Consider the following 27979-nt stretch of genomic DNA (forward strand, 5'->3'; position numbering starts at 1 on the left):
CCTGTCCTCTAAAGGAGAAGATGTCCTCAGGACACTTGCACAGAGTTGAGGATGGAAGGTGCGCCTCCCCACCTCTGCACGTTTACCTGAGTCAACCAAATTTCCTCAGAAGGCACCGGGCCAGGCTGGCCCGTGAGGGATCCTGTGACCTTCCAAACGCAGTGTGGGGACAGAGTCCCGGAGAGCAGTTTCCAGGCTCCCGGCCTCACGTAGAACGGTGCTGGCTCGAGTAGTAGATGGCCTTCAGCTGTGACTAATTAGCCATTGGCCACTGATAGAACTGCCGTGGCTGAGCTAGCAAGTGCGGATTGCAGTTGGCAAGTGGGGTCGGTTGGCAGAGAAGCGGGCAGCGGGTTGCGGATCGTGTGGCTCCTGCTTCCTGTCTCCAACCCAGCCACCAGCGAGACTATAGTGGTGTGATTCCCCCATCTATGGCTCCGTGGGTGTTCCTGTTTGGCCTCACCACGTCCTGCGTTCTAGTGTGGGGAGCGGGAGCAGAGACTCCGCATGACAACCCACATGACATGCAGTCTCCTGCTTTAATCCACTCCCATTCCTCACCAGGCTCTAGCAGCAGTGACACAGCGGTGGGGACAACTCCAAGGCCATTCGGGCTCTTCCCTTGTTCCTTGTCAGCACTGAAGATGGAGCCCCTTGTCCACAGAAGTGGTCGGCTCTCCCTCCTCATGCTTTGCCTCCCTGGTGTCTTCAGGGTCCCTGCTGGTGGGCACATACCGTGAGTGGCCAGCCAAGGAGGGACATGTGGAGGCTGCGAGGACAGTGCTTCCTTCCCTGCCCTCGGAGGTGGTTTGTCAACACGACAGTTGCTCTTCCTCATTTGTCATGTTCTGGGCGCCATTTGTTGACCTAGAGGTTCTGGTTCTGTTGGTTATGAATGGGCCTCGCGCAGTCAGCCCACCAGTCCTTTCCTCTGTGGTCAAGATGTGGAAGTGGCCGCCCCAGCCTGGGCAGACTCAGCGCCACTGTGACCTGAGTCACTGATGTTGAGAACCAGGCTGGTTCTCAAAGCTGCTGGCTGGCCTGTCTTTGCTGCTCTGGCTGTTTTGTGTAATTCCTGAGCATTTTCCTTCATCCAAATCAGAAGGTCAGGGAAACGACACTTTCCTTTCGATGCCCTGCCTCCCCGGCCCCTATGTTAGATGGAGTCACACTTAAACAACAGCCTTCCCAATTCCTCGGCCTCCTACGTGATGTCGGGGAGCCAGACACAGACTCAGCGATCGGGACACCTCCCAGCACCGAGCAGTCTCACAGCCAGAGAGCCTGTGCGAGTCCCTCCCTGCCACAGGCGTGTCTGGTGGCCCCTCGGTGGCTTCCTAGCATGAGGCCGTGCCAGGGGGTGGAGAGGCAGTGCCCCAAGACGGGGGACAGCCTGTGCTGAGGCTACTGCGCCTGTGTTTCAGGAAGCACAGCACGCGGCGAGGACCACCCACTACGGCTCCCTGCCCCAGAAGTCCCAGCACGGCCGGCCGCAGGAAGAGAACCCTGTGGTCCACTTCTTCAAGAACATTGTGAGTGGGACACACACTGCGGGGGACAACTGGGGGGAGGGGAGGGGCTGGCCACGGCCACAGTCACGGGGGCGTGAGTGCCCCCAGGGGGCTCTGAGTTCTAACCCGTGAGGGACGTGAGTGCACCCAGGGGACTCTGAGCTCTAACCCGTGAGGGACGTGAGTGTATCCAGGGGACTCTGAGCTCTAACCCGTGAGGGACGTGAGTGCACCCAGGGGGCTCTGAGTTCTAACCCGTGAGGGACATGAGTGCAACCAGGGGACTCTGAGTTCTAACCCGTGAGGGACGTGAGTGCACCCGGGGGGCTCTGAGCTCTAACCCGTGAGGGACGTGAGTGCACCCAGGGGGCTCTGAGTTCTAACCCGTGAGGGACATGAGTGCAACCAGGGGACTCTGAGTTCTAACCCTTAGGGACGTGAGTGCACCCAGGGGGCTCTGAGTTCTAACCCTTAGGGACGTGAGTGCACCCAGGGGACTCTGAGCTCTAACCCTTAGGGACTCTGAGCTCTAACCCATGAGGGGCGTGAGTGCACCCAGGGGACTCGAGCTTAACCCTTAGGGACGTCCCCTGATGGCACTCCATCCTCCTCACAGTGGGTTGGCCTTGGGAGCTCAGACTTAGCTCCTGGTCCCAAGGTCCCAACTACGTCTGTTGCTTACTGAACTACACGTTCTACCAAAGAACTCACTCCTTTGAGACTTATCTACTATGAGAGCGTACTTTAAAAATAGAAGTTTGCAAACATGGAGACAGTTAAAAGCTCAGTCGTTGCCGGGGCTGGGGGGAGAGCGGGCTGAATGGGGAGCCCAGGACCCTTAAGGCAGCGGAAGTCGTCTGTTGGACACAGTGATGGTGGGTACACCTCGTTCCTTTGTCAAAATCCTCAGAATGTACGACAGAGAGTGAACCGTGGTGGAAACTGTGGACTTAGTTAACAATCATGTACCAATAAACTCTTAAAAACAAAAGCAAAACCACAAGCTCCTAGTTATAAACTTTCTGTTCAGCTGACATTGTAAGATGATAGTTTCCATGTTGACAAGTGACTTTTAGGAGCCACAGACGTGAGGGTGGTCCTTTGAATCTCGGAATATTAGGGGACACTTTACTTCCTTCCCGAAAAAAGGACCATGGTGACGTGAAGTTCACGGTCCCCACTAGTGTGTCACAAGGATACACAGCAAGATGGATCAGTTCCCTTGTGGTAGAGGCTTTCGATGAGTTTCACAAACTTTTTCTGAGTGTTCTGGAAGATCTGAGTAGCAATGGCTGTTTTCAGATTCCCAGAGCCTCCCTTTCTCAGTGGGCTGGGACTGAGAGGGGAGCCAGGCAGCGTGGGCAGGCCCTGTGCCTGACACGTGCTAGGCACTGTCGCCCCTGAGCTGCCCACAAGAAGCCAGGCCCTCACAAAGAGGGGCAGCGCTGCTCTGACGGAGGGAGACCCCCACCACCGCTCACCACCCTGTGTCTTTGCAGGTGACACCTCGCACACCTCCTGCATCGCAAGGAAAGGTAAGACCTCTGAATGTCTCGATTAATCATCACTTTATTTATAGACCTTCCCTGAAAAGTACCAAAAAGAGGGGTGGACTCTCGGCTGCCTGACTTGGTTTCACAGTGTTGTATCACGTGCACCCCTAGTAGAAGGCTGAGAGATACAGGGCATCCCCTCCTGCCACAACTGCAGACCGTGATAATGGATCCTAGGATGCTTTCCCTCTAAAGCCTGATGGAAATCTGCCCCAGAAGCTCTGCTGGCCATCGGCACCCCTTGGAAAGGGCACGTGTGACGAAAACTACCTACCACCTCAGCATACACTGTTTTGACTGTTTCTTCTTAATTACAAGAACTTTTTTCCTGCACTGATCACAATGTTATTATTTCTTTCTTTTCCTTATCCAGGGGCGAGGACGGTCCCTGAGCAGATTTAGCTGGGTAGGTGACAAATGCCTGTTCATGCAGCTCCCCTCCTTTCTGGTCCTCCGGCCCCGGACCTTTACGTTCTGCTGTGTCCATTGCTTAACGGTCCCACCCTCCTTTCCCACAAAGCCCGGCTTGCCCACAGCTGCCTGCCGCTTTCTCCTCCAGGGAAAAGAAGGGGCTTCCCAGGGCCAGGTCTTCCCTTCTGGCGTCCTTGCTCTGCTTCCTCCCTGCCCCAGAGGCACCCCTGCCACAGGGCTCCCCTGCTCCCACTGGGCCCCTCCCCAGGGAGGAGCAGGACCTCTTTGAGAAAATCCCTCATTTCCTCCCCACACCTGTGGGCCTGGGGCTGACTGACCCGCCGACATGGACAGCCCCACCACCAGAGGCTGGCTTTTTGTTGAGGAAAGCAATTCTGCTAAGAAGCGGAAAGGGCGGTCACCTCACTTGTTCAGTTCGTGATGACCTAAGTAACGCAGAAGAGTTGGTTTGTGTGTTAGTGGTAACTGAAGCTTCCAGGAAAACCTTCTTAGGAATTTCAGGCTGTGAATGCTGAGAACAAAGTTTTCATGAAGACGTAAGTGGGCAATCTGTTCACTTTCTAGGTATTAGTGAACCAACTTAAGATACCTAGGATATTCTAACCAAACTTACAGACCTTAGCGACTAGTAACTATTAGGTATGGTTCTTACTTTATGAAAAGTATAATTTCAGACTAAAAGGGAAGAATAATCACTGACCTACACGCCAGGAATAGGTCATCTTGGGAACACAACATCCTTATTCTCTAGTAGAGGCCTGTGGACTCAGGACGCTCAATTAATAAACATCGTATCAGTGAATGAATGGAGTTTTTCAAAAAGAAAGAGGAAGGAAGAAGCAAAGAAAGGAGGGAAGGAAGGAAAGAAGGAGGAAGGAAAGAAGGAGGAAGCAAAGAAGGAAGGAAGGAAGGAAGGAAGGAAGGAAGGAAGGAAGGAAGGAAGGAAGGAAGGAAGGAAGGAAGGAAAGAAGGAAATATAGAAAGGGATGAGAGGAAGAATGGAGGCAAGACGCCGCAGAGAGAGGCAGAAGAAAGTTTTCGTAAAGTTCCTACATTTCTCCAACAAGTTGTGACATTGAATTATGAACTGATATATTTGCTGGAACATTTTATACCAATACATTTGAGCTTTTCTTGACCTAAGGACTTTACAAAAAGGTGACAATGTAGAAAATTCACATGGGCTAGCACTCAGAGCCAATTAATTTGTGACTTTCTGTACCAGCAGGAGACCAAAATGAGACTGAAGAATGAAATGCATTTTTGACCCTGAAACCTTCCTTTAAGTAACCACTTGATCTGTCTCTTAGCTTTCCAGGCGTGGACGCTGGACTTCCCACAAAGTCCCCACTGCATGTGGGGATGGGGTGGGGACAGAAGCCTGCTTCCTGCCAGGCCACTTCAACCCAGCCACTAGCCAGAAAACAAGAGCTTTGCGTTTCTCCCCTCTCTCCCATTTCTGGTCCAACTCACATGTCTCAATGTTTTCTTTTCTCCAAAGCAAACTCCTCTGCTATAGTTCCTTTGCCTGCTCGTCTGCTTTCTGGAGCTGCAGGGTTCCCTTCCTGTTTGGAGTTCTGAAGTCCCCACTTCCGTCTTCTAAACTATGTTGTATGTTTTCTGGTAAATTCTAGGTGGTCCAAAGGTATGTGACCAGGAATGTGAAAGGAGGAAGAGTCCAGTAAATTATTAATCTGAAAACCATTCCTTGAATTTAATTTTCTCAGAATCTTTCTTTTGGGAGAAAAACAATAGAGTGAGGCAGAACGATTCAGCGTTTGCATGGGCAAGTGCGGCTCCTACCACGTCACGTGTGTCTCTCTTTGGCGCAGCTCTCTTTAACTGTCACCCGTCCCTCTGTGTGCCATCGTGGAGAGGCCATGTCTGTGGAAGCCTCCAGGATCCAAGGGCGGTGTTGGCTTTCCTCTAGTATGCAGGCTTGCACGTTCTCTGCCACACACCCCTGTCCCTTAGGCCACTTGATAACCTTGAAACCAATCTTCACATGAAAGTAGCTGCCTAGGACCTGAATGTCCCATGTGTGTCCCCAAGCCCAGACTGAACAAGACGGCAGCCGTGGCAGTAGCTTGTGTGGGGGGCCCTGGGCAGATGGGCCTGGTCCCAGGATGAGAGAGGTGAACCAGAAGAACCTGGAACCTTCTCGATTGCCTCTCCAGTTCCTTTAACATAAAGAGGGGGATGAGAAGGTTTCCAAGTTCCCTCCAGCCCTAAAACACTTTGATGAAATTTGAAAGAACTGTAAGCTGAAGGAAAGCGTTCTGGGGTCTCCATCAGGAGATGGTTTTGTTCCCTTTGCTAGAATTCTCAGGAGAGGACCACACAGTCTCCCATTTGTTGTTGGCGAAACAAAGTGACGTCTCAGACCTTGCCCTCCGAGTAGAGCTCCTGAGGCAGAGACCCCAGCCTGGGGGTGGCCGGCTGCTTGGCCCCCCAGGGGATGTGGCACCAAAGGCTGGAGCGCCCTTTACCCCGAGTGCTACCAGTCATGGCCACACACCCAGAGCTTGTCCCACCCCTTTGTCACACTGACAGTGGAACGTCCCATCGCAGGTACAGCGTATTAGAAAATAAACTCAGGACACAAGTATTCTTGTATTGCCACAACCATTTAATATCGCTATGATCCACAAAGAAAACTTGTGTCACCCTCTCTGAATGGGCGCTGGAAGCAGCAGGTGACGGCAAGCTCAGAGCTTCATTCTCAGAACAGGACGCCCACTGATGGTGTCCTCACAGCCACCCCGTCGGAAAGGGATCGCTTAGCTCCCCATTTTAGAGAAGAGGAAACTGAAGCTCAGAGAGAGTCCCACGCTTGTCCACGGTCACACGGCGGAGGGGAGGGGGCTGAGACCCATGCGGGCTGCTGGCTCCTGGGCTGTGCTGTGGTGCCCAGACCTGCCCCCTCCCTTGGTGGCCGCAGCTCTGGAGCCCAGGGCGCCTGCTCATAACCCCATATTCATGCTCAGACCCCAGGCCACGATGGTGCTCATGGTCGAGAGAGAATTCTCTAGGCCAAGGACCTCAAACTTTGTCCCCAGACTTTAGAAAGCTGTGACTGAATCTCACCAAGCCCACAGGCCTTGCCCCTGGGTCTCTAGGAGACAGAGTGGACATGAACACGGTCTGCGCAAACCACCCGAAAACAGGCCGCACACAGCCTAGGTGTTCCCCAGGCCATCTCCTGTGTCCCCTTCCTCCAGTCCCGTGCGGGCAAAAGTTGTCTACCCTGTGTGGCCGACGTTTACTTCTCTTGGAAACCACACAGCGTGAAGCAGGGAGGCAGCTGTTGTAGAAAAGACACTGACCTTTGGAACGAGAGAGTCTGGGGAACATCTCATAACAGAGCCTGGCCCAGGCCAGCATCTGACAGACGTGGAGGGAGGGCACTGAGCCCCCCGGGTCACCAGCCACTGGGGGTGGGGCTCCTGGGGACAGGCTGGAAGCAGAGCACCGTGTCCTTGTCTTGCAGGGAGCCGAGGGGCAGAAGCCCGGATTTGGCTACGGGGGCAGAGCTTCCGACTACAAATCGGCTCACAAGGGGTTCAGGGCCGACGCCCAGAGCACGCTTTCCAGAATCTTCAAACTGGTAACGTGGCTAGCCAGGGTCTGGGGCGCGGGTGCTGGTGGGTGGGCAGCCTCTTCGCTGCATTCTCTCAGGAGTTCTGAGCCAGCACTGCACGGGGCCAGCTCCGAGGGGAGTGTGAGGACAGCTGGGGGACATGACAGCTGTGCCGGGGACTCAGCTGGAAGGTCAGGTGGCTCCTGGCCCTGGTGGCGGCATTTTTGCCCCCCAGGAAATGAGCAGGACAAGGTGACAAGATGGGGATGGTTGGCCCAGGCGAGGCATCCTCAGAAACACTCAGGTGGCCTGTCCCATTGGTTATGATGCTGGAGTGACACAGAACCAGGCCCAGATTTGTTGGCAGAGTGTCCTTGGCCAGAGACCTCTCTGAGCCTCTGTTTCCTGCTCCATAAAGTAGGGTGACATGGACAAAAACCATAGTGACGGTAAAGGACAGCGTGATCACAGGGTGCCTGCAGGTTCCTCACAGAAACAGCAGCTGATATTATTCTAATAGTGAACAATTGTGCTGAGAAGCCCGGAGATCTCAGAATGTCCTCTGGTCATCTGTACGCCCCCAGCACGAGCTCCGGAGGGACAGGCAGGAAGGGGCTAAGAGCGCCGTGTACCTGTGTGTGTGTGAGAGGTGGTTACCATTCCAGGAAGGGTGGCCAGAGAGGGCCTCCTGAGCAGCTGGCATTCTCTGGCCACACCTCGGGGACAGTTCTCTCCAGACCAAAGGAGAACAGAAAAGGCCTCAGTGGGTTTCAGGAGGAGGGAGGTGAGGAGGGTGAGTGGCATGGAATGACCAGCAGCAGCCAGAAGGACATGGGAAAGGTAAGGGAAAAGGTAAGCCCTGTGAGCCTCCTGAGGGCTTTTGACAGTGACTCTGAAAGGTGGAGTCACAGGGGCTCCAGGGAGAGACTGACACAGTGTGACTTATAACTTAACATTTAGTGTTGAAAAACCGGTCGTGCAGCCCCGGCAGAGATTAGCAAAAATGGGAACTGGATTCTGAATTCCTTAGACTGGACGGACCAGCAGGGAGACCTGTGGATTCTGTGGCCGCAGTGCCGAGGCTCCAGCAACACGTAAACACTTCAGGGCTTAAAGGTGGAGGGCAGTGGGATGGTCCCTGAGTGGTGACATGGTGCCCTTTCCATGTGGCATTGGAGTTCCCACACTGATTTCATCCAGAGGAGAGCACATGTCACGCTGAACACAGAGCGGATGTTCGCGGCAGCAGGAACGATCACTCGCTCATTCCATGTCCCCGTTGGAACAGCCACCTGAGGCACCGTGTTCACCTCCTCTCAAGCCAAACAAGATCACCGACTGCCCTGCCCAACAGCCTGGGGCTGCGTTAGCTGCCGCCACGGTCACGACTACGCACAAGGTGTTCCAGTCAACCCCTGTCCAGCCTAGAGAGACGTAGGGAGGAAGACAGACGCAGCCCAAGAGTCAGTGCGTCTGTTCTGACAGGGAAGCCACTGGGAAAGGCAGGGAAACGCCATGATGCCCAGGGCACCCAGTCCAGAGAAGAGTCGTGGATGATTTCGTCTTTATCTTTCTTGGATGAGAGATTAGCATTCCTGTCGGATTTCCCCTGCAGAAGAAGGGAAGACGAGATTGTGCAGATGGGGGGTGGTCTGTGCGTGGTCCCCAGACAACAGCTCTGTGGGGTCCTGCTGTGTCTGTCCCCGGCCGCGTCCGGTGGTCGTGGGCACATGCGTGCTGGGGTTTTACCCCGAGAGTGTGTCTTCACCTGTGGCTTGTAGGACAGCGGTCTCGTTGTGGGGAAGGCGTGCCTTTCCACACGGCTCGTGCTCCAGGTGCTCTTAGTTGCTGACAAGGACAGGAACATTGAGAGGTTCTGCTGTAAGAGGCTGATGGCATCAACCTAGGAGATGTGACAGCTCCAGGACAGGACCCGTGCTCCCTGCAGGTTCCAGGTGACCCCGGGTCCAGGCTCACCTCCACCAAATCACCGCCCATCGCTGGCAGGAGGTCTCTGGCCTGTGTGAGGTGCTAGTTGGCTCATTAAAACATCAAGAGTTTACAGTCTGTGGTGGGATGACTGGGTACCTCACCTTTAACTCAGTGCTGAGTCACATGTGGTGTGTCCGGTGGTTGGGACACACAATGCCGACAGACTCAGTGAGCACGTGCGTGCAGACCGTGCACGTGTAGCTCCTGTGGTGCTGGCAGGACTCTGCTTTGGGGGACAGTCAGAACTAGTCAGGAAAAGCCTGACCTACGCGACGTAGGTCTTCAGGTCCTTGAAAATTCAGAAGGCTGGGCGGAATGGAAAGATCGCTTCACGTGGCATCATTTCTAGCAGCAGATCCAAGTGACAGCCCTTGATGGCTGGCGCCAGGTTTCCAGGAAAGGGGACTGGCGGGGGGAGGGATGCAGGTGGCCCAGCGCTGACCTAACGCTGTGTCTTCTCCACAGGGAGGAAGAGATAGTCGGTCTGGATCGCCCATGGCGAGACGCTGAAGCCACCCTCCTGCTCCGGAACCCTGTCCTCAGCTTCTTAATATCTCTGCCTTACGATTTTAACCAGTGCCGTAAATCCCCTACTTCTAGAAATGACCTCTTCCTATCGCCTTGGACTTGAGCACGCGAGGGCCAGCCACAGCGCATCCCCGGCAACGTCTGGCCAGCAGCTACATGGAGAAAACGCAAACACGAAACGGTTAAACCGTCACTACTGTACATCTCAAGATAAAGTTTCCTGGGGTCTCAGACCACGGCCACGTCCCTCCATCTCACCCCTCCGTCCTTGGCTTCGCGCTGCGTGCTCTCCCGCCCTCGGCTTCAGGCACTCCCAGGAGACACTGCTGTGGGCACAGGACGCGTGCGGGTGGTGGGGCTGGCGATCCGCGCTTCCTTTGGTTTCTTCTCCTGCCCCTTGTCTCCCCCAAGGCACCTCATCTTCCTAACAGGATCGGGCAGTCAGGAGTGGCTTCACCCCACGGGGGCTTCGGTACGTGAGATGCAGGCGGGCAGCTGAGGACAGTGTGATGTGGTGGACACAGGGCCGGTGGGCTGCTCCCACCCCCTAATTGGCTAGATTCGTGTGTGACAGAGGGGATGAGGAGACAAAGGGGCTGGGCGGTGGCCTCGAGCAGGAAACGGGATCTTGGAAATCAGGTGATGGCACAGTGGGAACCAGAGCGGCCTCCACAAACCACCTGTTTCCTCCTCCCCAGAGCCGGCCGGCTGGGGGCTCAGGGAGCCCAACACAGAGAGAGCGGGACTTGTAGGAGTTTTCTGGGTAGCCGCGCGGTGTCACACTGGTCATGTGGGGAGCCGAACGTGACCGGTGGTGCGCTTGGCATGGCAGTGCACATGGCAAACACTAACCTCCGTCTGCTTGTCTCCTAGAAGCGAGCGTGCTGAGTGACTAGGCCTAGTGGGGGCCTGCCTTTGCCCCGTCCCTGCCCCTGACCTACATGCATGGCTGGGCCTGGTCGGCCATCCGAGCATGGAGGAGCTGTCCTCTGAAGCAAACTCCTTTCTAACAGGAGCTGACACTTCCCCTGCTCCCCTCCATAACATACTGACGGCCTTGTGAGTTCAGCGTCTCCTGGCACCCTGTCACCTTCCAAAGAGCCCCCAGGGGCATAGGTCTCCCGTAGATGGAATAGCCCACGTAATGCCGAGTGCACCCCTCTAATCCCGTTCTAACTCTGAATGTCGAGTGTGGGTTTAACACAATGTCTATTAACACATAGCCTCAGTGATAAGAGAAACATAAAGAACATTTCGGAAACAAAACCTCCAAATCGCTGGACACAAGCCCTCTGCATCGGAGCTGATGCTCAGTGGGCACTGCTCGAGACGTCGCGCAGCCGCGAGGGCTGCGACCGTGGGTCTCACGGAAACTGCCCTCTGTTCTTGAGTAGTGAAATCAAATAATAAACTTTTAATGACATTGGCGCCGTCTTCCTCTCATTGTGGTCTCTAGAACGTGGCCCCGTAAAGCGACTGTCCTGTCTCAGAGTGATGTGTGGACGTAAGCCTCCCAGCAGGTGCGCGCTCACCGCACGGTTTACACGTGAGCAAGACCAAGTGCACGGGGTCCTGTCGGGGCATCGACTCCGGCCCCCAGGAAAGGACTCCTCAGGTTACCGGTAACGATGTTTGCAAGTCCACTCACCTCTTAGTATCTCGCCAATGTGAGCGCCTGGCTGGTGTGAACTGCAGGGTCTTTGAAAACTTACTTTGGGCCCCACGGTACTGGCAGGAACATTGACAGAAAAGGGATTTGGGAAATCTTTGTTCCCAGCTGCTTCGGCTATAAGAATTCTCCTTCAAGGCTAACTGAAATCATTTTCCGTTTTGTTTTGCTTTTAACAAAACCACAGGTTCTTTTCTGTCTCAATTACGGCTGTGAGAAATGGTCTGAATTTGTGAAACTTAGCAAGGGAAGGCCCCGTCTGAGACGATGGTGGGAGGGTACCAGCCCATTTCTGCGGGCCCCCCGACCCTGGCCTGCTTCTGTTTAACAAGAGCCGGACGCTGGGCAGTGGGCAGCCCCCACGAGCAGGTGCGACTCCAAGCCAGTGCCGACACCCCTTCCTCCTCCTGTCTCTGTCCAAACCCCCCCGGACGGAGGAGGCTGCAGCGTCCTGCAAAAATAATTGCATTTTACAAATGGTAGGTGCGGGCTACGCTGACCTGAGATCCCGAATCACCCTGCCGCGGCTGGATGGCGCCCAGGGGGCTCAGCAAACTCATGCCTTTGTGTTTAAACACAAATGCTCTCACATTGTAACACAGCCAAGCATTCTCGAAAAATTCATCTGAAGAAGCATTTTCAATAGTTAAAGCAATCCACTGTACAGCGAACAAACTTTCCATCATCTGATAAAGAACAAACCTTTCTCTACCCACCATATTTAAAACAGTAGAGCGATATTCCCCTACGGACAAACAAGCAAGGAGGTGGAATCAGCTTCTTCCCTTTCCCTCTGAGCAAAGCCCAGGGAGGAGTCAGATCACTTGAGCTACTTCAGTCCAAAAGTGTACGGAGTCCCCAGTCTGTGGTAGAAATGAAGTGAACTAAGAAGAAAGAGATCCTTAATTTGTTATTTCGACAGGATAATGGCTCTATAAACTACGAACTTACAAAAGTTTGAAAACATATCTTTACAAAGAACTAGATGCTATAATATGAGCTAACTCCACTGGTATTTCCGGGAAAGTCCGATACCCCACCCATCTCAGGAACAGATACTGGTCTTATGATTGATTTTCACTTCAAGTCACTTTCAAATGTCTTACCAACAAGACAGAAAGTGTAAAATACCCTCAAGGAGAGAAAATAAGACGTCCTCACACTATTCCAACCCAGGGATCTGAATTCATTGCCAAGGCAGCAGCTCTGTGAGCTAATTCACTCTGAAAATGGCACGTAAAGCAAAGACCCATCTTTAAACAGTTACAACTCACCCAAAAGCCCAAACAAGTAAATATACAGGAGCTTTCAAATAATACAAAAACTAGTTTTATTATTCTTAAGGCCGGCACAGTGGCTTTTGGCATAACTATCCATTTCTAATACAAAATTGGATTAAATAAATATCATCCAACGTATAAACAGACCATGAAACAGTTCTGAAGATAAAAAAAATTCTTCTGTAAATAAAAAAATTAAAATTTTTCTTTAGTGGTGAATCGAGAATGAATCACTCATTTTAGAATTTGTCAAATAGATTACAAATCTTGATTTAATACAAAAGTCTCCATGCTGTGAAGCATTACACATAAAAAAGATTAGAGAAATCTTTTATGATTACTGCCTATTGCTCCTGCCACTTAGTCTTCATTTTTTAGTGCTGAAGTGTTTTATTCGTCACCCCTGTAAATAACGAGCATAGCGTCTGCGCGCTCACGGTGCCTGCGTGTGACTGAGGAAGGGGGGTAAGTTCAGATCACATTAGCAGTGACCAAACAGGACACTGGCTTTAGGAGCCTGTGTCTTTCCTGGGGAAACTCAGGGCGTCCAACCCCGTAAGAGTCTGACGGCCCCACTTTTTAAACAACAAAGACACAACTAGATTTTAAAGTGCTGATCTTCACTACAGTAAGGTAAAGTCACAGAGGCCCCAAACCTGTATGCAGGCACTTCTGAAATTCTAAAAATTCCAAAACACCTGTTACATAAATAGATTAGCTGCAAACAGAGAAGACATCTAGATTCAGAAATATCAATTGTACAATTTCATCTCTGCTTCATTCGGTACAATAGATTTTTAGAAAAAGGATATATTAATTAGCAGCGATCCAGCCTTGGGTTAACTTTTTTTTTTTTGGTGGTGGTGGGAGCATAGTATTGACTTTGAAATAAACTCCTGGGGAAAAAATATGCATGAGAAAAACAGGCATGAGATCTCTCTAAAGTACTAACCGGAAAGCCGTTCCACATATCTTACGTATTTTCTCAAAAACGTGCCTTACATAAATCTGACGACCACTTTGTTAAAAATGTGTCTCCTTGTGAGTTATGAATATTCTTCTGCAAAGAGGAAAATCATGTGAAGAACAGAAATCCACTTCTACTTTTCTGAGTCTCGTACTACCGCGAGTGTCTCTTGCACATAAATGGTGTTAAGAGTTTAGAAGTCAGAGAACACTCAATGTCATTGTGAAACTCAGATCTACATTCCCTTAAACATGACAATGGGCAGGGGAGCACAAAATATTGTCCTAAAGCAGTGTTCCCTAGTTCAATGCTGAAATAGGATGGTACTAAAATTTTCCTGTGAAAAGGGACATCCTCATTTGGACAGGTTTCCAGGACCCCATGTCACATGGTCAGAGGACAAGAGGCAGTTTGATGTGCTGCACCTTTGGGCCGCAGGCTGGTGTGCACGTGCGTGGGGGCAGAAGGACAGGGGGGTGTGTGCAGGAAAGGGGATCTGACTTTCCATCTCTGAAAGGATGATTTTGTTTTACTCGCATGCCATTTTATAGACTCTCCATGCACTGATCTATAAACTACACCCATCGGGGTTCAGTCTCTGTGGGAAGGTGTTTCATCCTTTCAGGTTGGTTAAGCACTGCAACCCACAGAAGTGGGTCCCAGGCAGGAACTTTCAAAAGGGACCTAAACCACCAGGGCGTGTGTCACCGGCCCCTGAGAGAACAGCTGAGGACAGGGAGGAGCTTGCAGCACATGCAGGCAGCGTGCCTGCTTCTGAGCAATGTCCTCATTTTTGAACTTGGAAACTCTTCAAATAGACCTTGCAAGGGTAGGCTGTCATTGCCTGAACTTCACAGAGGAAAAGCAAAATACTAAAGTTCTTTTCTGTTAAAAATTATCTGAACCTGAAATTAATTCGTATGCCAAACTTTCTTAAATATTTAAGAAAAAAAAAAGAATTAATCACACTTCCTAACTTCATTTTTTTATTTATTGTTATTCCAAAACAGATATGCTAGGATGAGATAGTTCTAAAAATACAGTTATCTATTCTCAAAATCCTGGCTTTGCAGAAGGCTTCTAGAAATCTCATCAGAAGACTGTTTATCAACCACTAGAATATAAAGATCAGCCTGTACTCCACTGAAGATCCAAAGTGAAATTATATCTTTACAAAACTTGATGTTTTCAAGGACTGTTTTGCAAAGAAGCAGCTTTTATAATTAGGAAGTAAATCAAGATAATACAATAATGTCTTGTGTTTGCCTGCTAATAAATTCAGAAAACTCACAAAATTAATTATTGGCAAGTTTTCTTTTTTTTTTTTCTTTTTCTGTAACCAAAATAAAAGTAGGCTTTCGACTCACCTGGTAAGGCCTTTTGCTTAAACAGGCAGTTCACCAATACAGTTCAGTGAACTATGCTTTCTGTGCAATTAGGAATTAAACAAACCCCTTTTAGAGACCGTCCTGAGATGACATTTAATGCCAAAACCAAAATAAATAAACAAGAACAAAATTTGTAAAATTTCAATAATTGCAACTTTGCGGATATTTGTTCACCAGAATTAATCAACACTTCTAAAATATTTTAATACAAAATTATAAAAGAAAGTGCATTAAAAGCAGAACCTTTAAAACTCTGGCAAAATTACAATTATTTTGAATACACTGACGACAGCCAGGTACACACGCTGACATTCAGGAAAACCTCAGGATATATATAACAAGTCCAGTATCACAAGGATAAGTCAAATAAGGCTTTTTTCCCTTAAAAAAATATACAATACACAAAGCAGTTTGAAAAAAAAGTAATATTATTTAACAGTTTTCTGACTTAAATATTTTCACATAACAAAAGTTTTTATATCACCATCGATATTACTTATATACATATCCGAAAGTGAACAAGAACAAAAAATCAAAGATGCCCTTTCAAAAAATAACAGTGAAATGTCTCTATTTTCAGGAATCTGAAACGAGCTCCTCTCTTAATATACAAAATCCATACAATATTTATAATAAAACTGCTCTCTCGTGAAACCAGGGAGGCAATGAGAGAAAATAAAGGCAATTATTTTTCTGGAAAACACAAACAAAACAACCCCAGCTCTATGTTACAAGGAAAAGAGATCCATTTATTAACAAAATGAAGAGAATACTGATCTGAAGTGCTCGTGGAGGTAAGAACTCTGACGCTCTCTGTAACTGGGTCAGTGCTTGTATTTACAAAATATACTGCTCAGCCAGAGGCCCACATACCTGTGTATGTACATATGCATTTATATAGAGAACATATAAATATCTTGGGGAGGGGTCACACGAAGGACGGACGCTCCATCTTTGGAATGCTGTGGGAAGGACACACACACCCCCAGCGCGGGGTGGGTTTCGTTTGGGACGTTGAACGTGGCACCATTGATGATAGATACTAAAGAATTCCCTGAAATAAAAACCACACGTGCTTATGCACGAGGGGACGATCGTGGGCCCATGTGGGTTCCCACCCTGCAATACAGACGCACGTCTTGCTCATGAGGGGCAAGGGGCTTCGGCTCCCAGGAGCCCCGTCTGCAGCGTGCGGCTCCCGCCGTGTGCAGGGGTCTGACCCAGGAAGCCCAGGGCCTGCTGTCGAGGCGGGAGTGGCATCACACGGCCTTTCACCCTCATCGTGTCGGGTTCACTGTCCCCCATGTTTACGCTCCAGACGCTGTCTTCTTGTAACTAATGATTAGGTGTTTGTAATGGAGAGAGAATTGGTCCAGCCATCTCTCACGGTTTTAGTTCTACTAACTTACTATTGACTAAAAAGAGTCAATTTCTACTGATTTCAAAACACACAGAGAAAAGAATGGAAATAACTTCCCTGTGTGTTCTAACATTTTTTCTGGGCTTCATGCACTTTATCTTATGGTTGTTTTATAAGCTGTGCTTCTTATAACAGAAAGCACGAAGGAAAACCTATCTGGCCGTTTCCATGCTACGCCTGTCTTGGCTAATACAAAGGAATCCCACCACAATGCAGGTCAGGCCGTTAACCTCCTGACTAGACGCACTGGCCACAGGCGAAGGCGGAGCTACTGGCTGTAATACCTGAGTTCCGTGATCTGCAGACGAACCACAACGGCGTCTTTACACCCCCAGTTTCTTTCCTGTAAATTTCTGAAACACAATGATTCTTTAGATAATTTTAGAGCTAAAAAATTATCGTGGTAACATGTTTGACACGTGAAGCTTCCCAGCAGAAACCCCAAGCGCTCTGCTCTGCAGTTAAACTGGAGCCTCCCACCCCCGACGGTCCCTGCGGGGGTCAGAACACATGGGCCAGCGCCTGCCACTCGCTCGCGGCCTCGGGCACCACCTCCTCCAGGTGCAGCGTTTGGCTCAGCTCCTCGCCTCCCTGCTCCTGGCGGCCGGCGGACGCCTGCAAAGTTCCTGCAGTGTAGACACACGAGCACAGTCTCAGATGGCCAGCAGCACAAAATGCGTCACACAAAACAGATGAGAAATTCCTACACTGACGTGCTTTCCACCCCAATGAGAAGAGTAATTGCAGCGGCAGATTCAACAATTCTGTCGGTGACGCCGGCTGTTACCAGAACACCGGCACAGGCGGCTCACCTGCGTTGTGCCCACTCCCGGAAAGGCTCTATTAATACAGCCCCGGTGAGAGGGTGCCCATCACAACCTCCCCTCACAGACACTGGAGCATTCTAACATCTGTATGGGGACAGCAGGGGCCTGCAGTGGCACTAGCAAGTCACTGGGGACACACGCAGGCCTGTCTGTTGGTCCACACCTTGTCTGCACCTGCTGTCTGGGCTCGGAGCCCAGCACCAGGCCCCTGCACTGCAACACGGCCCAACTGCATGCTGCGGGAAAGTGGACAGGACATGGCGCTGGCCACTGGGGGGACACGCACTCCCTGCCTGGGGACATCCCAGGCGCTGGCCGCCCCGGCCCCCGCCCCCGGCCCTCACCCGTGCCGCTGTGCGCCCGCCTCATGTGCAGCTTCATGTTGCTCTTCTGGGTGAAGCCCAGGGCGCAGACGCCGCAGCGGTAGGGCCGCTCGCCCGTGTGCTTCTTCATGTGCACCTGCAGCGCGCTCTTCTGGTTGAACGCCTTCTCGCAGACAGCGCAGGGGAAGGGCCGCTCGCCTGGGGACAACGTGACCTCCTCAGTGCCAGGACATGGCACAGGGAGGACGTCTGCAAATGTCCCTCCTGCCACCATCAGCCAGATCGCCAACTCACGCGGTCCTAGCAAACCCACTCCATGGTGACACACAGGGCAAAACTAACCCAAAGCTGCTCAAAGGCCTAGAAGCATCCAGAAATTAACGGAGAGCACAGATGGTTTAGACAAAAAAGTGTGCTACACTTGGGTACTAAAGCAAAGACATCGAGGACCTGAGAAGATCAAATCCACTTAACTCAAAGCAGGATTCATACAATACTTTAAAAAATGCCACTTCATTGCTTTCAAGTCAGCGTGGAAACTGAAAAATTCAAGGACACGTTGCCCAACTGACGTCTGCCAGGAGCTCGCCCCAGGAACACCCACTGGGCGCCCACTTCCAGGATCCAGTGCTGCGTTCCCCCTCCCAGGCTGGCAGGCCGCCTCCCCTCACTATTCCTCACCCACCTCTGAGCCCCCAGGGACCGAGTCCTGGCCTGTCCCAGGGCCTTGCACCAGTCTCTCCCCTTGGCCTAAAAGGCGAGACCCTGTGTGCTCTGCTGGGCTGTGTCCTGGTCCCCTCCCGTGAACCTGGCTGCACCACGCGCCAGTCAGCACGAGGCCCCACGCAGTAGCTCCAGGAGCACCCACCCCTCACCCTCCCAGGATGTCCCTGTGTCAGGCTAGGTCTGTTCCCCCTCCCAGCCACTGGCCACGACAAATCCCTGGGACGTGACAATGAGGACAGCTCAGCGGTGACTGTGGCACGTGGAGAAAAAGTGCAGGCACGGATGTGGTTAAGGTCACAGAGGACGCGGGCTGAGTGCAAAGGGCACGTAAGCTGGCGGGCTGGCTCCACCCACGTGTGCCTGACAGGCGCAGGGCTCAGGCGGAAGAGAAGCTGGAGAGACGAGAAGCTGGCAAGGGCCTTTGCTGGTTTGAGGACGGAGCACCCACATGAGCAGGGGTGGGCCGCACGCACAGCCAGCCACGTCACAGTGGCGTGTGTTCAGTGGTCTCTTCAAACCCTTCATATGCACCTATTTATTATAAAGGGCAGTTTCTCTCTTACAATTACGTCCCGAATAAATACGAGTGACAGCACAGTTGTTTGTTTTTCACTCAAAAGCTACTTGCTGAAGACCCAGTGAGTGCTGCATGTGCTGACATCGCTGAGAATGCGTGAGCCCCAGGGCCGGGCAAGGGCTGTGACGGGCAGTGCTCTGCCGGCAGCACCAGGAGGACCCTGGTGTCAGTGGGGGTGCCAGGGTGTCCACGCTGACATCGGGAGGCGAGTCAGAAGTGGCTGGGCAAAGGGAGGGAGGGCTGTGGAAAAGGTAACCAGCAAAGGCAATCCTGACAAGGGCCAGGGTGCTGCAGGGACCAGGACGTGGACAATGAGGGCTGGACGGGTCACAGGAGGGCTACGGGGTTGCACACTTGTCTCTGGGTTTTGGTGACGCTGCTGTGTGGACACAGGGCTGCAGGGCCCGCGGGGAGACCAGACCAGGAGGGGCCACCGTCAGGGCCACGGGGCCGAGCAGAGCTCTGGGCAGAGGCAGCCTGCAGGGTCCCCGGAACGTGACGGTGCTGCAGGAGTCATGAGCCGCTGCGACAGACAAGGGCTGAGGGTGAGGTCACAGAGGTGAGCAAGGGGCAGAGGAAGGGGCGGGTGTTTTCGTTTTGTTGGTGTTTTCTCTGAGATGAAGGCCTTGGGCAGACTTAGGCAGAGACAGGAAAAGCCAGTGAGGAAGTCTGGAGACACAGGAAGGGGCAGGGTGAAGCCCCGCGAGGCCCGAGCACGTGCGGTCAGGGCTGCGGGCCGAGCAGCAGCCTTTGCCTGCCAGCTTCCATGTCCAATAGTCATGATGTAAAGAGCACACTTTCTACTTGACCTGATGGAAAGGTAAGGATACGTGGAATGCATGGTGCCTGCTTTCTAAATACGCGCCTGTTGTGCGAGGACGTCCCTGCAGAGCGCTCTTCGTTCACTCACTGGTGGGTCGCTGCAAGGGGTCCTAACCCACAGCCCCACTGCACACGTTACCTGTGTGAATGCGGCTGTGTCGCTCCAGCTGGCTGGGTTTGGCAAATGCCTTCTCACAAGTGTCACATTTAAACACTCTCGGCTTCTGGGAGCTTAAAGACGGGCCAGCTTGGTGTGTCTGCATATGCTCCTATCAAACAGTCCACAGAAATGAAGAGACACTTAAGATCATACAGCAACTTTACAGACTTGGCAGTCAAGTTAGAACAACAGGGGATTCAGGTCAGTGGCAACTGGAGCGAGGCTGGTCTCTTATTGGCTTTCCCACGGGTCCTCCTGGGTTAGCCTGCAGGGTGGCGTGCGCAGTGGGAGGGGCCGGGCCTGGGCGTGGCGGGTAACCTTAGGAGCCAGGCACCTGGGCCATCTCACAGGGGCAGTTCCTCAGACCTCCCTTGTTGTGGATGACCTTGACAGCTTCAAGAGGACCGCTCAGGAACGTGTGGGCCTTCCTTCCCTCAGCTGAGACGTGTCTGACGTTTTTCTCATGATTAGACCAGGCTTATGGGTGTCGGGTGGCAGAGGCCGTTCCGTCCGATAATGTCAGGAACAACCGCAACACGCTTCCTGACTGCTGATACTGACCCGGTCACCTGGCTGCAGTTGGGTGGCATGAGTGTGTCCACCCCGCCCCGTGGGCACTCCAGGGAAAGATGGGAGTGAGTCTGCATCTCACACCTAAGGAGCGGGGACAGCCGCGTCTACAGAAATCCCCTCCCCGGGAGACTGGTCTCTTCTTGGGCATTTAGTGATTTATTCCATCCACCAGTTACAGCAGTAAGAACTCACAGAGATTTATTTTGTACTGCAGGTTATAATCCAATGCTACTTGATTTTCTTGCTCTAATTGTCCAGCTTTGGCCACCAGGAGCTCTTTCCATTGGCTCCCGTGTCCCTTTGACATATTCCTGTTAGTGTGTGTGCGTGTGTGTGTAACACTTCCTTAATTATTTTCTGGCACAACGTAATATTTTTTAATTCCCAATTTCTGAAGGTCATCAAGAAAAAGTAATTTATAGGTATCAAAACGCCAGATTTAGTCTTTACAACATCCTTACCATTTCAGAATGTTTAAGATATGCCTTATATATAATAAGTAAAATATGGTATCTAGAAATCTTAAGAAATGTCTTTATTTTCATTTATTGCCTCTTCACAGGGTTTACTCTCTATCAGACAACATATATGCCGTGGCTATGATTTCTGTCCTCCCTACTACAAGTGAAGCATGATTAAGCAAGCACTTTCCATTCCTCCAAACGAGCACAAAGCGTAAGCACCGATACTCAGTTACACATCAGGACACTGACGCTGCAGGCACTGCGTGCGTGACCACATCATGGACATTCTAGCGGCAGCCAAATTCAAGCCGAGGTAGGATGGGGATGGCTCAGTCGTAAGCGGTGCACACACACCCGTCGAGAAGGGTTCATTTTGTATTTGGAATTTGAAAAATGAAGTCGAGTCCTCTTCCAACTATGCTAATACCGGGGCTCCTCCACTCAGAGAACTCAGTAGGAAGAACGGGTGGCCCTGCCGGCTGTCAGCATGGACAGCGGCCCGCTCGGTCGGTTTGCTACTGACTGACTCCGTCAGAGGTTGGAGGAAGGAAGTGTGGCACTGCCTCCTGATTGGCTTACGATGTTTTCGGTACCTAAGAAGCAGCCAAGGGCACAGTCACACATCCCCTCCGAGCAGGCGCTTCCCTACGGGTCATGGAAATCCCTCAGAGCTCGCCCCATTCCTTCGTCCTCGCTGGGTGGGTGTCTCACCATTAGGTCAGGCACTCAGGTGGTGCTCAATGTCTGCAGTCACCAGCAGTGCCGTGGGGAACAGTCCTGCCTGCAAGTATTTTTGTACCGATTCCTGGTGGGTACAGGCAGGGTCTGGTTAGCTGTCTGTCACCTCGTTCCCCTACAAAAAGGTGCACCAACCTGCAGTCTCACCAGCAGTTAACAGGGCTTCCAGTTTCCCCACAGCCCCACCAACAGCTGCCGGCAGGTTTTTAACATTTGCCCCCGATAGGTGAGAAATGGTGTCTCAATGTCATTTCAATTTGCATCAGACCCTGACTGAGAATTGCACATGGATATGCAATCTGCTAATAATGTCCACCCCACAGGCCTAATAAAACTAAAACGACCACTAAATACACTTACCTCCATTGAGCTTTCCCTCAAAACACCTGTCCAGTAACATTGTGACTAAGGGTGGCGGCCCACTGAGTGTCCAAGGTGGAGCGGCCGGTGGCATACCTACCTTGAGGTGGGTGGCACGCTTGAAGGCCTTCCTGCACGCGGGGCACACGTGGATGCGCTCCCGGCCGTGTGCGGCCTTGCTGTGCTGCAGCAGCATGGCAGACGACGCGAAGGTGCGGCCACACTCCAGGCACTGGTGCAGCCGGCCCTCCTTCTCGGGCTGGCTGCCCTGGGCCAGGCTGGCAGAGACGTCAGTCACCTGGAGTGGATCAGATCAGCGACTTTACTGACTGGAGCAGTCTGCGAACTGACAGGTGACAAATGACAGAGAAGACAGAACAACACGGCCACGCCCAGGCCACCGCTCTGCGATGCCTCAGGGGCCCTGACTGAGCAGGGTTCAGACAACAGGATGCTGTCACCTGCACAACAGCGCCCCCCGCTGCAAATCCAGTGCCAACACCACTGGCTCAGTTACTCTGGGCCTGTTTCCTCACCTGGGAAACAATAACCAATCACAGTACCTGCCTGTCAGGACGTGGTGGCACTTAAATGAGGTGACACAGAAAAGATTGCAGCCAACAATCAGGAAATGCTCTTACGCAGCTGCTTTGCGCTTAGACAAGTATAAACAATAGAGCGGAAAAATGCCATAGCTTCCTCAGCAAACCGCACCACAACGATACTTTGGGGCAGGGGTTTCAGCTTTTGACTGGATTAAAGCATTCTCCCAAACTTTGAATCTTTCAAGTCATTTTAATGGGGTGCCATTACCACCCTAAAAATAAAGAAATAAAGCAGAAGGACTTTATTACTCCGCTTTATAAACAACAGAGTTCAGTTTTGCAGACTACATTTTCTATGTGATGAGTTAGTGAAAGAAAATTGCAAACAATTATAAAGAAAATACATGGAATTTGTCACTTATTTCCAATTTATCAAATACTTTTTCATAATACTAGAATATACAGAAATGGATAAAATTTAAAGAAAAAAAAAACAACAAAACAGGTTTCTACAAGGTTCTCTAATATTAGTAATCAGTGCTGGGATACAAACGAATGGAATGAAAAAAAGGAATAAAATAGAAAAGAGCAGAAGAGCACAGATAATACAAATATGTCACATGTTATAAGAGTTGGAATTACTTTTGTGACGCCTATGTCAGGCATGCATGTGTCCAAAAGTGTCTGGGTGTGTAAACAAAAAGAAACAAAAGAACATGTGTGTTCAGGACACTGAGTAAAACATATAATATTTCTTGTAAGTCAAAGAAAGTTTGAAAACCACAGGAATAAATGATACTCCAGGCTGCAGAAAAAAAACCACGATTAAAACAAAGGGCACATAAGGAAAGACAGTAACTGTAACGAACCCTGAGGTCCAGTTGCTAATATTCTCATTAATGCTTTCAAATACTCCTCGGCAGTCGTTATACTAAAATACACCTGGAAAACTGCTGCTGACTCTCACATTCCTTCCACGACAAATAAGCATTCGCAATCTGTGTGCATTCACTGTCTCCACGAGTGTCCCAGATTGTGCTGAGTCCTCTGAGCCTCCCAGTGCATCACTGAACTTGAGTGTGGTCTTGGGGACCATGAGACGAGGAACGTTAAAGAAACTAAAACTCAGCTAGTTACTTAGGCCAGACTGGGGGACATTCCCAGTGCTGGTCACGTCTAACGTCTCTGTGGAAAAGTCCTTGCCCACTGAACGGCACTGAGTAATTTCCTTAAAACTCATTTGGTAAAACTACTTATGCATAAAATTTAGTGCTTCTTCCATTAAGAGATTATTACCTGCTCTTTACTTCTAACTGTGAAAAGTTTTAAGGAAAGAGTTTTTAGACTTCTATGTTTAGAACTATCATTTACTAAATGTGTTGGTCTCCCAAAACATGTGTTTTAAGAAGAAAGACTAGTCAGACGACAATAGGTCACACACACACATATGTATGTGTATAAGAAAAGAACAGCAAGATGTAAAAGAACCAGCAAACGTACCTCAAGGAAACCTACCAAAAGCACTAAAAGCAAAGGGCTGCCTGAGATCTGGTCAGCAGGCAAATAGAAGACAATACTAACAAATCGACAACTAGGTTGGCACATTACTCGCTCTACATCTCATTCTATAGTGCTAAGTCCCTACCCACCGAGACACAAACCACACGCAAGGGAAAGGCGCTGGCAGTCGTTCAAGCACGCAGCCCTGACCCCCATCACACCCGCTCTTCACTCAGGACGCACGGCAGAATGTCCTCAGAAGTGCCCCAGGCCCCCGAGCCAGGCAGCCAGGCGCACCCCTGACCCTGCATCTCCATCTAGGTTTCTAAAAAGCCACCCACGGTGGGTGAACATGTACCCTGTACCTGGTAGGTGATCTCCTCGCAGGTGGCCGACGACGGCTGTGACGTGTGACTCACTAGGATGACCTGGGGTGAGGCTGCTCCTCCGGGGCCCGAGAGGGAGGGGTCGGTGAGCAAGGCTGGGAACTGCTGGCCCTGGCGGAGAGTAAGGGTATCAATCCAGTGATAACTCAGCACTTTAAGGCGGCAGTCACTGTGGGAAACGGGCTGCAGGTGCTGCAGGGCAGCAGAGCATCACTGGGTGACTCCAAACTCCATTGAGAAACCACATGCGCGGGGCGCCTTGCACGTGAATGTCAGAAGGGGAACCTCAGGGCCCACTAACCAGAGATGGAGGGGTGCAGTCGTGGTGCAGCTGTGACGCACCACTATCCGAGGACAGAAAGGCCCCACACGTAACACACGCTACAACACAGAAGAGCCTTGCGAACAACGCACTGAGTAAGAGAGGCCGTGGCAAAGGCCACATGTGCTGAAATGTCCACAACAGGCAGATTCATAGAGAGGAAGGCTCAGTGGCTGGAGGTCTGGGGCTGGAGGGACAGCAGCAGCTGGGGTGGGCCTGGGAGTGACTGCTAATGTACGGGTTTCTTTTCGGGGTCACACAATGTTCTAAAATCAGATATGGTGATGGTCACACAACTGTGTAAATATAGTAAAGACCATTAAATTGTACACTTGAAATAAATGGGTGAACTTTATGGTTTGTAAATTATACCTCAATGAAGTTATTTGATATACATATATGTATATGTATGTGTATATAGATGTGTGTGTGTATATATACATATACACACACACACATACCGGGGGCACCAAAACAATGTCTACAAGTGGACACTTTGGTCAGCATTACTCAAGCAGTAGTTCAGTGCAATCAGAAGTGTCTGGACGCTGATGGGAACCACTTTGAGCACCTCTTGTAATTGCAGAAGTCAAAAATGACTTGTTTTCATCTTTTGCTTTCAATATATATTGAGTATTACAATTGTAATAGTTTTCCTTTCTTAAAATGTGTATGTACTTTTTTGGCACCGTGTGTGTGTGTGTGTGTGTGTGTGTGTGTGTGCGCGCGCACAAGAATGTTTACTTGTTTAAAAACACACACAATTTTGCTATCCAATACGAGGCTACTCTCAAGCTTACTACCACTCCAGCATCCCTTTGTCTACTGACTGTGAACCTGAGACAAAGAGCGAGTGGATGTGCTGGGGTGGGGTTGGCGGCGGCGGGCAGAGGAAGCTCAGTGAAGTGACCCTCCTGTGGCTGCAAGCACTGACTCTATGTAAATAAGACGGTACAGAATCTGCACTGCTGCAATCGAAGCTGATTCTAAACACATCTTCCACATAACGCAAACACTTGAAATACGTGAACTTGAAGTGTGAACATCAGGCCTGATGGAGAGGGGCGAGGGTCACCAGGCACCCCCGGGCTGACCACCGAGCCCGTGGCCCATGCGCTTGGGGCCCTGTGGCTGAAGGTGAGGCGTTCCTTGATGTCTTCAGAAGAACAATAGAAGCTGCCTTCCAACAGGGAAGGTGAAGAACTGGGGGTGGGGAGAGGACGGAAACCAGGACTGAGATGGCTCTAACAACACCTCATCCACCAGAGAACTTCCTGTGGGAAAGGCACCGCCTGAGGCACAGAGGGAGACAGGGCCAGCCAAGGGCAGCCTGAGGGACCCTGTGGGCATGGGCACGTCGATGTCTTCTGTCGGTGACAACACCTGCTTGACACCGTGCTACAGCTTTGCAAGATGCTACAAAACTGGGTGAACGTACACGGGGTCCCTGTATTATTTCTTACAATCGCTTGTGAATCTACACTTAACACAAAATCAAAAATGTGATTAAACCACCCCTGTGACGTGTGGCCTGGTACCCACCTGGCACTGCACATCGTCATTACCTTATTACTGACTATATTCCCTGTGCTGGACTTTGCACCCAGTAGCTACAGGACAGTCCTGGGATGTCACTGGGAGAGCCCTTCATGAGTTCCGTGGGTGTCTAACCACCATGCTGCACACCTGAAACTAACATAATATTGAATGCCAACTATAACTGAAAAATAAGAAGTATTTAAAAACCCCCGAATACAACGTAATCTACTAGAGTATTCCCGGGGTGTCAACTGTTAATGCAAATGCCCTGATTCAAACTGCGAATGTCTCCTAAAAGAAATGCTCAACAATCAGTTACACTCCTGAAGTGACACTCCAAACCCACCGAAACAACGTGTGGGAGCCGTTTATTTTTCGATTGTATTATTACTCGAAGCCACCTATCCCTTTGCTGTTTGCTTTACACTGAGGTGCAAATTACAATAATTCTCATTCCCCAAGTAGCCATGAACTTCACAAGCGCCCATGTACTGGCCGAGGGGAGCTGGGCTCCAGCTCAACGGCTCGATGGGCTCAGGCGGCCACCTCAAAGTCACAGACTTTAAATCTACTCATTGGAGGTTCGCTTTAATTATGAGTAAATTATAGTTAACCAATTTATCACAATGATTTTCTACGTACTCTGCCCGAGGCGTCACCTCAGACGCACACCCCTGACCCAGCCCGTCTGAGAGCAGGAGGGACTGAGGGCACGAGGAAGGCCATGTACATCCTGAGACGACATGATGGCCTCAATACACTCATGTCTGGGACTAACTGCTCAACAGCCAGTCAAAACCTGGGGTCTCGGAAGCGCTCCGCAGAGCAGAACGGGGCTGCACAGCTCCCACACATGGGGGCTTATTCCCGCAAGAATGTCAAATCCGCATCAGTCTCCAGGCCCACGGGGGCCAGGAGGGGCTGTCACTAACATGTAGCCGTACTTCCCTCTGGTGGTAGCTTTAAAAAAAATACGTTGACATATTATCTCAAGTGTCTTGTTTTCCCCTTTTGCACTTAACATGTGACTTTTTTGTAAATCAGAAAAAAAACCCACTTGAACTTTGAAAGAAAACGTTCACAAGAGATATCAAGGGAAGAGTCAATGAATAAAGTTCCAAGGTCACGCCGTGTAGGGGGCTTCAGCTGCACCGGGACGGGACAGGTGCGCACCTACCTGAGAAGCGATGTTGAGTGTGACCGTGTCCAGTGCCCCTGAGAGCAAGCCCTGGGTGTCCGCCAGAGTTAGTGTGACGCTGGCCTCCCCTCCCACTCCTGCTGATGACATGACCAGGTTCTGAGCAGCGACAGCAGACGGAGACGTGGGTGTCGTGGAGGAAAGGCTCCCCGCCGCGGAGCTCAGCTCTACAAAAAAGGCAGAATGAGCAGATCAGTGGATAAGATGGGTAAGATCCATTTTATGGGTGGGGGAAGAATGACTTTCATAAAGGAACTAATCTATCATAATCACATTTATACTCCTAAGCTTCTGAAACTGCATAAAAGAAAGCACAGAATCTTTGATTCCAGTTTTATGGCAAAGCTGTCATGTCACATTATCTTTATACTTAAATATGCTCTGCTTCTTAAACGTAACCTAGAGGAAGAAACAGTGAAAGAAGAGTAAAAACGTGACCCGCCAGTCCCTGTCACTGCCACCAACGCAGAAGGGAACACAGAATCTCCAGGACACGGTCCCACCAGGACCAGAGAGCAGCCTGCAGACAGGAACCAGCCGTGAGCCACCTCTCCGGAACAGCCAGCTCCACAGACTAAGAGTCGCCCTCTGCGTGTGTT

The 27979-nt window shown here is 50.9% G+C and overlaps 2 protein-coding genes across 11 annotated transcripts in view; one reads left to right on the forward strand and one right to left on the reverse strand.

Moving 5' to 3' along the window:
* Nucleotides 1-11019, forward strand: part of MBP (myelin basic protein) — an 86794-nt gene extending 75775 nt beyond the window's left edge. For all 7 annotated transcript variants that reach the window (XM_081078085.1, XM_081078089.1, XM_081078091.1 and 4 more), the window contains 5 exons: nucleotides 1425-1532; nucleotides 3011-3046; nucleotides 3438-3470; nucleotides 6987-7103; nucleotides 9534-11019. In XM_081078085.1, the coding sequence (XP_080934211.1) occupies nucleotides 1425-1532; nucleotides 3011-3046; nucleotides 3438-3470; nucleotides 6987-7103; nucleotides 9534-9578 (339 nt within the window). In that variant the 3' untranslated portion in view covers nucleotides 9579-11019. The remainder of the gene's footprint in view (nucleotides 1-1424; nucleotides 1533-3010; nucleotides 3047-3437; nucleotides 3471-6986; nucleotides 7104-9533) is intronic.
* Nucleotides 11020-14979: 3960 nt separating this feature from the next.
* Nucleotides 14980-27979, reverse strand: part of ZNF236 (zinc finger protein 236) — an 88213-nt gene continuing 75213 nt past the window's right edge. For all 4 annotated transcript variants that reach the window (XM_081078697.1, XM_081078699.1, XM_081078698.1 and 1 more), the window contains 6 exons: nucleotides 27360-27547; nucleotides 24301-24432; nucleotides 21991-22188; nucleotides 19735-19864; nucleotides 17492-17668; nucleotides 14980-16946 (listed from right to left, as the gene is read on the reverse strand). In XM_081078697.1, coding sequence (XP_080934823.1) covers nucleotides 16822-16946; nucleotides 17492-17668; nucleotides 19735-19864; nucleotides 21991-22188; nucleotides 24301-24432; nucleotides 27360-27547 — 950 coding nt within the window. In that variant the 3' untranslated portion in view covers nucleotides 14980-16821. The remainder of the gene's footprint in view (nucleotides 16947-17491; nucleotides 17669-19734; nucleotides 19865-21990; nucleotides 22189-24300; nucleotides 24433-27359; nucleotides 27548-27979) is intronic.

This window comes from Rhinolophus hipposideros, assembly GCF_964194185.1.
Source record: "Rhinolophus hipposideros genome assembly, chromosome: 17".
NCBI classification, from domain to species: Eukaryota; Metazoa; Chordata; class Mammalia; order Chiroptera; family Rhinolophidae; genus Rhinolophus; species Rhinolophus hipposideros.